Source organism: Panthera leo, chromosome E1 (assembly GCF_018350215.1).
Source record: "Panthera leo isolate Ple1 chromosome E1, P.leo_Ple1_pat1.1, whole genome shotgun sequence".
Taxonomy (NCBI): domain Eukaryota; kingdom Metazoa; phylum Chordata; class Mammalia; order Carnivora; family Felidae; genus Panthera; species Panthera leo.
Genome location: NC_056692.1, coordinates 39,335,839 through 39,347,858, shown reverse-complemented (window position 1 = coordinate 39,347,858; position 12,020 = coordinate 39,335,839). Strand labels below are relative to the sequence as shown.

General features: G+C 38.8%; 1 protein-coding gene and 1 long non-coding RNA gene across 5 annotated transcripts in view; one reads left to right on the top strand and one right to left on the bottom strand.

Annotated features, from left to right (window-relative positions):
• Positions 1–5,130, bottom strand: part of LOC122205813 — a 149,889-nt gene extending 144,759 nt beyond the window's left edge. For all 4 annotated transcript variants that reach the window (XR_006196275.1, XR_006196274.1, XR_006196276.1 and 1 more), the window contains exon 1: positions 5,044–5,130. This is a non-coding gene — a long non-coding RNA (uncharacterized LOC122205813). The remainder of the gene's footprint in view (positions 1–5,043) is intronic.
• KRT10 (keratin 10) lies at positions 1,658–6,135 on the top strand. Its single transcript, XM_042914385.1, has 8 exons — positions 1,658–2,254; positions 3,083–3,165; positions 3,540–3,696; positions 3,797–3,958; positions 4,050–4,175; positions 4,523–4,740; positions 5,092–5,429; positions 5,763–6,135. The coding sequence occupies exons 1-8, from the start codon at positions 1,658–1,660 to the stop codon at positions 5,867–5,869; spliced, it is 1,788 nt and encodes a 595-aa protein (XP_042770319.1). The 3' UTR covers positions 5,870–6,135.
• The last annotated feature ends 5,885 nt before the right edge of the window (positions 6,136–12,020 follow it).

Genomic DNA, 12,020 nt, shown 5'->3' with positions numbered 1-12,020 from the left:
TCAGTTCTACCACCTATTTCATTTCGTTAGGTGAAATCATAACCTCTCTCAGCTTCAACTTCCTCTTTCATACACTAGAGATAACCACCATCCCTATTTCAGCAGCTTGTTTCACAGATTATAAAATCACAGGATCACAAATGGCACTGTTTAATTATAAAATATGTGTGTGTGTGTGTGTGTGTGTGTAATACACATGAATATATTTTTGAACAACAGCATTGTCATAGCCTATGGGTAGATGAAAAATAATTTTATACCATGTATTAAAGTCCCAATTAAATACTTCACTAGACAAACTGTTACACCAAATTCTATACACAGTGTATCCAAGGAAAAAAAAAATTTTTTTTGAGAAACAGAATCTAGCTTGGAAACATATGTTCACAGTCCAGATCATAATTTTTGGAGCAAATAACATTCTCTAATCTGGATTTATATTCCTGTAAGCAAATTTTTAATCACAATTACAACATAACTAAGCTCTCCCTTTGGCAAGGATCAATCAAATTTAGAGTAAAGAAAGTAATGGAGGTTAGTTTGTCATATATTGTGCTAAGAATTTCTGCATTATGGTCTTCAAATCAGCCTTCACTATGATGAATTTAAAAATCAATAAAATCCAGAATCACTTCATGATTTTTTTTTTTTTTTTTTTTTTTTTAGGTTAAAAAGAAAGGGTGCCTGGGTGGCTCAGTTAAGCGTCCAGCTCATGGTTTCAGCTCAGGTCATGATCTTGCAGTTTGTGGTATTGAGCCCTGTGTTGGGCTCCGTGCTGACAGCATGGAGCCTGCTTGGGATTCTCTCTCTCTCTCTCTCTCTCTCTCTCTCTCTCTCTCTCTCTCTCAGCCCCTCCCCCGCTCACACATTCATATGAGCTTTCTCACTCTCAAAATAAACTTAAAAATATATATAAGGTTAAAAAGAATAGCACCATTAAATTGGCAGATTCCTAAGTCATTACTCACTTCCAACTCTCTAAGCAAAGTACCACTATGCTTTCATTCTCCAAATAAAAGATTCCCTACAAACACTACACACACACACACACACACACACACACACACACCAATTTGGTTTTTTTATGGCTTTAATTTTTCATATGTGGCATCTTTTGAACACTAATTAAACTGTTTAGCATATTTTTTTCTTTTCTTTTTGGTTTGCTTACAATTTTCTACAGGATCCCCATTAGAGCATGACTTTGTTAGTTTTTTTTTCCAATTAATTAAAACTATTTAAAACATGGATTTGAAAAATCTTCAACAATAATTTTGTAGCTAAAATTCTTTTTCCAAACTTTGCAAACATTCTGTGTAACTAAATTAGTACTGAGAAAAAACTGGATTTAAGTTGCTCAATATTCTTCAAAAGGTAAAAAAGCATAATGAAACATAAGCTCATCTGAACTACACCCATTTTCAATTTCAACACAGCAAAACTCCTGTTTGTTCTTAGGGCAAATTCAAAACCATACATATTGGAATTGGTTATTACCAACGATAATTTATGCAATCATAAGTAAAGATGCTAAATTGGCAAAAAGAAAACCATGCAAGTAAGCAAACTCTAACACATGTGGGACACACCCTCTCGGTGTATAAAGGCTTGTCACTGTCCTTGGTAGCAAGCACTCCCTGAGCTAAACAGCATCACCATGTCTGTTCGATACAGCTCAAGCAAGCAGTACTCTTCCTCCCGCAGTGGGGGGGGAGGAGGAGGAGGAGGAGGGTCATCCTTCAGAATTTCAAGCAGCAAAGGCTCCATTGGTGGAGGATTTAGCTCAGGGGGGTTCAGTGGTGGTTCTTTTAGTCGTGGGAGCTCTGGTGGAGGCTGCTTTGGGGGCTCATCAGGTGGCTATGGAGGATTAGGAGGAGGCTTTGGCGGAGGAGGCTTTGGTGGAGGAGGCTTTGGTGGAGGCTATGGAAGCAGCAGCTTTGGTGGGGGCTATGGAGGAGGCAGCTTTGGAGGGGGCAGCTTTGGTGGTGGCGGCTTCAGTGGAGGCAGCTTTGGAGGCTTTGGGGGTGGATTTGGAGGAGATGGTGGCCTTCTCTCTGGAAATGAAAAAGTAACCATGCAGAATCTGAATGACCGCCTGGCTTCCTACTTGGACAAAGTGCGGGCTCTGGAAGAATCAAACTATGAGCTAGAAGGCAAAATCAAGGAGTGGTATGAAAAGCATGGCGGCTTAGGCCAGAGAGAACCTCGTGACTACAGCAAATACTACCAAACCATCGATGATCTTAAAAATCAGGTAAGGTGCATCTTAAAAATCCAACTTTAAGCCTATTTTTTATCCATGTAACTCAGATATGTGACTCTTACATTAACTACAATGTAGCTATTCACTGTTTGCCTAGGTTACTTTCTCACTTCCAAAAATAATCCAGTCTCCTCAAAGGTAAATATTTGTGAGGATATGGTCATTGAAATCTTCAATGTGTGTTGTATACCTTATCAGATGACGGATTACTGAGAATTTTTTTATGTTTTAATGAGTGTATGAGTTCATAGTTAAAATACTAGGTCATTTACAAATATCGGAACTGAAAGAATTATTAAATCAATCAGAACAAGACAGTATTCAGATTGATAATAAAAAAAATCCATTACCAACATTATAAGTAACATGAATTCTCCAGTATGAAAATGGGATATTGTTTGCCTCTGGGAGATTTGTGAATTGTACCTACTGTGTGTCAGCCCAGAGTGTATTCATTTAGAATGTATATTTAAAACAAGTTAAACCAAAAGGTATGAGTCAGTCAAAAGTTCACTGAAATACATGGAAATCACACAGTATAAAATGGGACGGGGGAGAGGGGAGCTGTGCAAGAACACAGCTATATAACTGCAGTTAGTTTTCAGAAAAAGATGATACAGAAGTAGATATGTATAGAAACTTTAAGAGAACAAATGACTCAAATTTAAGTATATGAGTAGCCCTGCAATATTTTATATTTAAGATAAAAAAAATCCCCCCAGGATTTTGTAAGAGAACATAAAAATGCAGCTCATCTATCTATGCCACCTGGTTTTATAGTGGCGTATCTGTATCTGATTTCTTTGCCTCTCCCTCCAGATCCTCAATCTGACAACCGATAATGCCAATATCCTGCTTCAGATCGACAATGCCAGGCTGGCAGCTGATGACTTCAGATTAAAGTAAGCTAAGTAAACATGGTACAACACAGTCACAACAAATACAGGAGTTGTTTTTAGCAGTGACTTTGGACACCTACAATAGCATTTACATTTTCTTGAATTCATTCAACGTTAAACAGTATTGGAGCTGTCCGAAAATTTTTCAATTTCAATATTACCTTCTTGGCAATATTAAAAGAAGAAAATGCATTTTAAAGTAAACTGCTAAGCTTCTTTGCATTAACCCACTAATATCCCTCTATCCCCATATGAATTAGTACACAATAAATGTTGCCATATGAAGCCAACTCTGTATTCGCTTCTAAAACAGTCTCAGCCCAGGAACATCTCCCATATGTAAATTACATCCAGTATTTGTACCATGCTTGTTTCAGGTATGAGAACGAGGTCACCCTGCGCCAGAGCGTGGAGGCTGATATCAATGGCCTGCGCAGGGTGCTGGATGAACTGACCCTGACCAAGGCTGACTTGGAGATGCAGATCGAGAGCCTGACTGAAGAGCTGGCCTACCTGAAGAAGAATCATGAAGAGGTGATGCAAAAAGTTATACGTCCCGCAGCCAAAAATAAAAGGGGGGGGGGGGGTCATGTGGTCACGATACAATCATTAAATTTTTCTGTTCCTCTAACAGGAAATGAAAGACCTTCAAAATGTGTCCACTGGTGATGTAAATGTAGAAATGAATGCTGCCCCAGGTGTCGATCTGACTGAACTTCTGAATAACATGAGAAACCAGTATGAACAACTTGCTGAACAAAACCGCAAAGACGCTGAAGCCTGGTTCAACGAAAAGGTTAATTCGTCTTCCTTCATAGTGGGGCCAACGGACGTTTGGTTATCATTTCAGAATTTTCTCATCTTTTCCCCTGTTGTTAATACTCTAGAGCAAAGAACTCACTACGGAAATCAATAGTAACATCGAACAAATGTCCAGCCACAAATCGGAGATTACTGAATTGAGACGCACGGTTCAAGGTCTGGAAATCGAACTACAGTCCCAACTAGCCCTGGTATGTTTGTAATTCTCTCTTGAAATAACTTCAACTTTAACACACAAAGTTTCACACTCACATAAGAATATGCACCACAAGAAAAAAAGAAAGAGTACGAAAGTAGAAATAAAATTGGAGCTCTTTGTTAATGGGAGAAAAGTCTTAGGGGCCCTGCTCTAAACGTGAAGTTAAAATGTTGCCATTAAACATAAAACACAAATTCTATTCATTTCCTTTATTCTTCTATTTGATGTCTTATTATTAAAGATTAAATATTAATTATCATTAAATAATTATTAAATAATCTTCACTGTACTCTATTAAACAAAGAAGTCTCTAAGCCACCGTACATTCTCTCTTTCCAGAAACAATCCCTGGAAGCCTCCTTGGCAGAAACAGAAGGTCGCTACTGTATGCAGCTCTCCCAGATTCAGGCCCAGATCTCCTCTCTGGAGGAACAACTGCAACAGATTCGAGCTGAAACCGAGTGCCAGAATGCTGAGTACCAACAACTCCTGGATATTAAGATCCGACTGGAGAATGAAATTCAAACCTACCGCAGCCTACTAGAAGGAGAAGGAAGGTAAATTATAAAAATCTTAGAATTATCCCAGTTGGTCTTATTCAGTGTTCTAAATCGCCGGGCTTTTCCAAAACCCAAAGTGCCGGAGGATGGGCGAAAGGGAGAAGGGGGAAGGCAGAGTACAGAGAAAGGCGTATGCAACCACAGCCTGAGTTTCCCATGGATTTGATTCTGAAAGTTGTGTGCATATAAAACTGTTCGTTAGTGGGTCTGAGAATCCATATTCGACAGGTATTTTTTTTTCCCCTCTCGAAACACGTTTTGCTTATTTTTAAAGTAACGATAACCTAGAAGGCGACCCACCATTTTTCAAAGTTAGAGTTAACCGAACATAACCCTCACTCCCGGTAGTTCCGGCGGCGGCGGCGGCTACGGCGGCGGGCGCGGCGGCGGAAGTTCCGGCGGTGGCTACGGCGGAAGTTCCGGCGGCGGCGGCGGCTACGGCGGCGGCTACGGCGGCGGAAGTTCCAGCGGTGGCGGCCACGGCGGTAGCGGCCACGGGGGTAGCTCCGGCGGCAGTCACGGGGGTGGTTACGGCGGCGGCAGCTCCGGCGGCGGCGGTGGCCACGGCGGCAGTTCCAGCGGCGGCGGCTACGGTGGAGGCAGCTCCGGCGGTCACAAGTCCTCGTCTTCTGGGTCCGTCGGGGAGCCCTCTTCCAAGGGACCAAGGTCAGCAGAAACTAGCTGGGGTAATCAGAATTAGTTTTAAATTTCCGTGATGATTTTGTTGCTTTTTAAAGCTTTCTAAAAAATTAAAATCTTAGAGATTTCCGCTTGGATTTTTTTTTTTTTTTTTTTTTTTAGCAAACTATACTCTTGACATCCATCTTGAACGAAAAATAACCTGGTGCAAGATGCTGTAGCTTAAATACTATTCGGATCTAAAAAACAAACAAAAAAATAGGATTTTCTTTCTTTTTTTAATTAAGTGTACTTTTCTTTTAGAAATTTTGATTAATTAGTAAGAAGCCCCACAAATTATTTAGTCTAAATTGTTTTTTTCCCCTGTGATTCATGTACAGATACTAACAAAACCAGAGTAATCAAGACAATTATTGAAGAGGTGGCACCTGATGGTAGAGTCCTTTCATCAATGGTTGAATCAGAAACCAAGAAACACTACTATTAAGCCGCATCAAGAGGAAAGAGTCTCCCTTCACACAGACCATTATGTACAGGTGCATGAAAAACAAAAGCGCCAAGAAAACACTTCAGTCTTAATGGTCTATGGAAATAGGTTCACTCCTTGAAAATAAGGTGTCTAAAAGGTGTTTTGTGGTTTCTGTATTTCTTTTCACTTTACCAGAAAGTGTTCTTTAATGGAAAAAAAAAAAAACAACTTTCTATTCTCATTCACTAATGAATTTCAATAAACTTTCTTACTGATGCAAGCTATCCAATTTGGTCAGAATTGTCCTTATTTAAATTAAGTGATTTTTTTTTTAACCTTAAAGATTAGTGAACTATAGCATTTGAAGGTTCATTTGTCCAGAAATTCTAAAGACAGAATTATTATCATTATGATTTCCCTGAGTAAATTTTTTAATCTTGTGGGTGTTAGATCAATGTCCATAATCTCACTAAGTCAGAAATCTGATACCCAATCTTACCCTTTCTTAAAGATATACCATAGGTGGGAAACTCCCAGTGCTCTGGCTTTGAATTATTTCAGTCCTGAAAATTCTAAAATATCTCCAGTAAGTCTCCATGGATAAAGTTATTGGAAATTTCACATTTTCTGATTACTTGGCTTCGCACATTTACCTTCCCTCATTTTCTTCCCATTCATTTCTGCCCAGTTGCTATATATACACCTTAAGAGATATCATCTACCACTCACCAGGCCAGTAATATATCACCCTAACAAAATTATTTGGTGTCTGTCAGATGAACAGGAGAAGACATGATAATGCCAATTTTACCAAAGGAACAACTTTAGGTCCCTGCCTTCACCAAACACATCTCGTGATAAGTACTAAAGACCTGGTGTAGGGTCAACCCAGTCATATTCTTCAGCCATTAAGAACCCAGCTGACAGTACTCTGCTAGCATATGGAGTAGATGGATTTACTAAGGGCTATATTTATTCTTTGTCCCTAAGACTACCTTGTGTTCCCTGGTGGGTTCCTAGATACCCGGGTCTACCAAATAGCAGCCTGTCTCTGTATCCTTACTGATTTGAGCTTGTTTTCCCCAAGACCAGAGCCCTGGTCCCCAGGTCATTTACTTGGGTCTCCTGCTGGATAAATCCTATCCTCTGTACTCAAACTGATGACAAGCCCTGTTTCAAAATGGATGGACTTCCCTATAGTCAAGGCTCCATGACCTACCTACCACCAAATATTATCATACTTCAGAAGCTCCCCACTTAAGTTGGCATTACTTTTTTATCTGGGTACAGCGTCCCTTCTTGGGAGCCTGTCTCCTAAGTTTCTGTTGAAGTCCCAACATGCTACACTGTAAAGCCCTAAAACTGAGATATTGATGGGTAAGGACCCTGAGCTGCCACTGTGTCTATACTGAATGCTGTTCAGAAACACTGCCTTTTAAAATATCTAACAAAGTCGTGGCACCTGGGTGGCTCAGTTGGTTAAGTGTCCTACTCTTGGTTTTGGCTCAGGTCATGAACTCAGGGTTCTTGAGTTCGAGCCCTGCATCAGGCTCCACCCACAGGCTGCTTGGGATTCTTTCTGCCCTTCCCCTGCTCACTCTGCCTCTCAAATAAATAAACTTAAATTTAAAAAATAAATATCTAACAGTTAACCCAGAGCCTAGGACTTAGAGTATTGTTAATAATCTGAGATGGCCATTCTCCTAATTCTGAAGAAATAAGTGTTCTCCTATTCAGTGACACAAATATAAACATGATACTATGAGATAGTTGTGTTTGTTATTAACCTTTGTCTCTTCTACCCAGTCCTACCACCACTACCTGCCTAACCCCCACCCCAAGCAGAGATCTCAGCTGATCAGAGTTCTTCATCTGGTTGGGTAACCCTTCATTCCTGAAAGGTCTAAATCATGGTAGTCCCTGTCTTCTTACCTGTTTAGTCTTCCAGTACCTTCTTAAACAATTATTTATATTACATTTTCTCTGATGAAGTAACTACTTTATCTCTGGCAAAGAACCACTTTCTTTGTGGATGTGAACTGTGGTATTCATTTCACTGTATAGTTAAGTCATTATGTACACCTTAAACAGTACTGTGTGTCAATTATATCAATAAAACTGGAAAAAAATTAAAATAGAACTTTCTCAACGGAACTCAGACTAGTTTAATAAAGACAGTCTTTACAAGTTTGATTTTAGCAAGGACATTGATATTTATAGTTAAAAAAAATTATTGCTAACTGTACAGATCACTACTCTTACATGGATTTATGATGCAGCTATTAAAAAAATCCTGTACACATTCTTACAAATTCTAAAGTTGTGACAGTGTCCTGCTATTTAAGCAGGGCAGTGTCCAGTAAGACTAGCAGAGCCAACTCTGGCATTCATGTGGAATCATACTAAACAGCAAAAGCTGGCTTCTTTTCCAGAAGGTTTGCATCATGCCTCTTAAAGCTTTGCACCATGACCTTGATGTCTATGATGGCTCGGTTTTGCTAGGGCATGGAGAAGTAACTTAGTTATGGTCAGGTTTATAGGGGAAATAGCTTGTGTAAGGTTAACTAAATAAGGTCCACCCAGTATCCCATCTACATGGCATCTGGAGAGTGAGAATTAGGGAAAGAGGTCATTTGTGGGTTTAAGCATGCATTCCAAAGTCAATGGTTCCTGGATTTCATATCCTGTCAGTGGCATTTACAAATCACGTTAAGTTTTGGACAAGTTACTTCAACCCTTCTGAATTTCAGTTTTCTTATCTGTCCAATACAATTGTCCCTATAATAGGGACAATAACTACTTCATATGAGATTGTGGGGATAAAATGGGTTAATGCCTATAAAGCCCTTAAAAAACGACCACCATGGAATAGACATTGAAAAAACAGTATTCTATTTTGCATAGCAAACCATCAACAAAATGAAAAAGCAGCCTACTGAGTGGGAGAAGATATTTTCAAATGATATATCTAATAAGGGGTGAATGTCCAAAATATATAAAGAACTTACACAATTCAAAACACACACAATCCAGTTAAAAGTGGGAGAAGATATGAACAAACATTTCTCCAAGGAAGATTATACAAATGGCCAACCGACACATGAAAAGATGCTCAACATCACTAATTGTCAGGGAACTACAAGTCAAAACCGTAGTGAGATATCACCTTATACCTGTCAGGATGGCTAAAATGAAGAAGAAAGGAAATAGCAAGTGTTGGCAAGGATGTGGCAAAAAAGAACCTTTGTGCACTGTTCACGGAATGAAATTGGTGCAGTCACTGGGGAAAACAGTAACAAAAACTAAAAAATAGGAATATTATATGATCCAGTAATTCCACTACTGGGTATTTACCCAAAGAAAATGAAAGCACTAATTGGACAAGATACAGGCACCCCTACATTTATTATGTTTATTGCAGCATCATTGACAATAGCCCGGATACAGAAGCAATCTAAGTGTCCATCGATAGAAAAATGGATAAAGAAGATGTGATATATATCACATATACGTATGTATATACATATATGTATGTACATATACATGTGTGTATATATATGTATATGTGATATATATCACATATATATTTAAATAAATATAAAATAAATATTTATAAATAAATTATAAATACATTTATAAGTAAATTTGAATAGAACTTTATATATAAATATTTACATATAAATATATAAATAAATATATATCACATTCCATTATATATAATGGAATATTACTCAGCCATAAAAAAGGATGAGATATCTTGCTATTTGCAACAGCACTGATGGACCTAGAGGATATTATGCTAAGTGAAATAAGCTAGACAGAAATACCACATGATTTCACTTACATGTGGAATCCAAAAAGCAAAACAAATGAACAAACAAAAATAGAAACAGACCCACAAATACAGAGAACAAACCGATCGTTGCCAGAGGGGAGGGTAGTGGTGAGATGTGTAAACTGAATGAAGGGGAATAGGAGATACAGGCTTCCAGTTGTGGAATGAATAAATCAGAGGGATGAAAGATATAGCATAGGGAATATAGTCAGTGGTATTGTAACGGCTGGCATGGTGACAGATGGGAGCTACTACACTTGTGGTGAGCACAGCATAAGTACTGAGTGGTCAAATTGCTATGTTGTACATTTTGAAAAATATTTTCAAAATATTACCAAAACAACTGAAAAAGACACTACTGAAATTTGGTAACTGCTGTAAATTTTTAATCCTGTTTCTTCAATATATCTGCTTTTATCCTTTGTTTATATAAAGAGTATATAAACGTGTTTATAATGCATGCTTCTAGTATGTATTAGATAAGTCCAAATAAATGAGGATTTTATTAAGCAAAAAACAAAACAGCATTCTGTTCATCCTCAGAGAAATATGCTTATTGGCTAAATAGTTTCTCCAAAAATGGGCATGAGCATCACAATAAATTGTTACTAGAGTAGGCCATCATTAATGTGGTCTGCCACGGGGTAGAGATCAAGGTCAGGTTGCTGCTGTAGGGCTGCAAAACAAAAATCCAGACAGTAGGAACAGTGGTAAGAGTGTGTCACAAAGGATTAGGACTAATCTAGTCCTGTGAACCTGAGGTCCAATAAAACAGAGCAAGAGGTTTGTGAAGGTAAGTAGGAAGGACCAGATGATTGTCCCAAAGGTTTGAGATAGCTGACCATCCCGAAAAGCTGCAGCCGTGGTCATCCTGATCATGATGCAAATGACCCATGCTGTGTCTTTGAATGACAAAGAGAAACGAGTTATCACAACAAAAATAAGTCCAGCCTGGAAACCAGGTATCAAGGATATTTCTTACAGATACTTTTTGAACCAGGTTGTCCCACAGAAAGCCATGCCAAAGGAGGAAGAACTCTTTGAGTTGTCACATTGATTTTCAGTGTCTCTAAATAAAAACACAAACATCATCTCACAACCCCAATGCTGCATAAGAGATCTTTGCAGCCTAGCAGCAGTTAGAAAGGGAATAATTGTGAATTAGTACAAATATTGGGCATTACCTGGGGGAAGAATTGAATAGTGTTCTGAAAATAGCTTTGTCCTTCAGGATCTTAGCCAAGAAAAAATCACATACCAGGTTTCTGATTAACCTTTCCTACTCAGAATATGTTATCTCAGGAGAAATGCTTGAAAAGCATGAATATACAGGTTCACAGGCTAGCAGAGCCAGGACAAAGCTAATGACCTTTTTGGAAGAGGAACTCTCATTAAAGTTTTGATCTATAGAGCCTCTGTAAGGTTTCCTAAAGTAAGAAATTTGAGGGGAAGACTAGAAAACAAAATGGCACCAGGGGCGCCTGGCTGGCTCAGTTGGTAGAGCATGCACCTCTTGATCTCAGGGTCATGAGTCCAAGTCCCACGTTGGGTGTAGAGATTACTTAAATACATAAACAAATAAATCTTTAGAAAACCAAAGGGCACCAAAATGCATCTCTGTAGATTGAAAGCAGTTGTAAAGACAAAAGCAAATGGGGTATGCCCAGTAAACACATAAAAAGATGCCCAACATCACTAATCATTAGAAAAATGCAAATCAAAACTACCATGAGATACCATTTCATACCCATTAGGAAAGCTACCATCAAGAAAAGGGAGGGGGGCACCTGGGTGGCTCAGTCAGTTAAGCATCTGACTCTTGATCTCAGCGACATGAGTTAAAGCCCCGCACTGGGCTTGGAGCCTACTTAAAAAATAAAATAGAAAATAGCAAGTGTTGGCAAGGTTGTGGAGAAACTGGAACCTTTGTGTCCTCCTGATGGAAATGAAAAATGGGACAAGGGCTGCAGAAACCAGAATGATGACTCCTCAAAACATTAAAAACAAAAGTACCGTATGATCCAGCAATTTCACTTCTGGGTCTAAAGTCAAAAGAATTGCTATTAAGGTCTTGAAGAGATATTTGTGTGTGCCATGTTCACAGCAGCATTCTTCACAATAAAGCTTGGGAGGCACTTATTGTCTTCCTTCTGGATGCCCTGCTACCGATATAGTGCCCTGTACATTGTAGGTGCTCATTAAATCCTTCTTGAATGAACAACAACATAACTGAATGAATGACATCCGGTAGGCAGCATGACTACAGTCAGAAGTTTCATTTTACTATTAACTAGAAATTCTTGAAACAATTTTGTAAGAAATCAGCTTATGTTT

Coding starts and splice junctions, on each gene's coding strand:
- KRT10 (XM_042914385.1), top strand. CDS start 1,658: ATGTCTGTTCGATACAGCTCAAGCAAGCAGTACTCTTCCTCCCGCAGT. Junction 2,255..3,082: donor TCGATGATCTTAAAAATCAG/GTAAGGTGCATC, acceptor CTCTCCCTCCAG/ATCCTCAATCTGACAACCGA. Junction 3,697..3,796: donor TGAAGAAGAATCATGAAGAG/GTGATGCAAAAA, acceptor TTCCTCTAACAG/GAAATGAAAGACCTTCAAAA.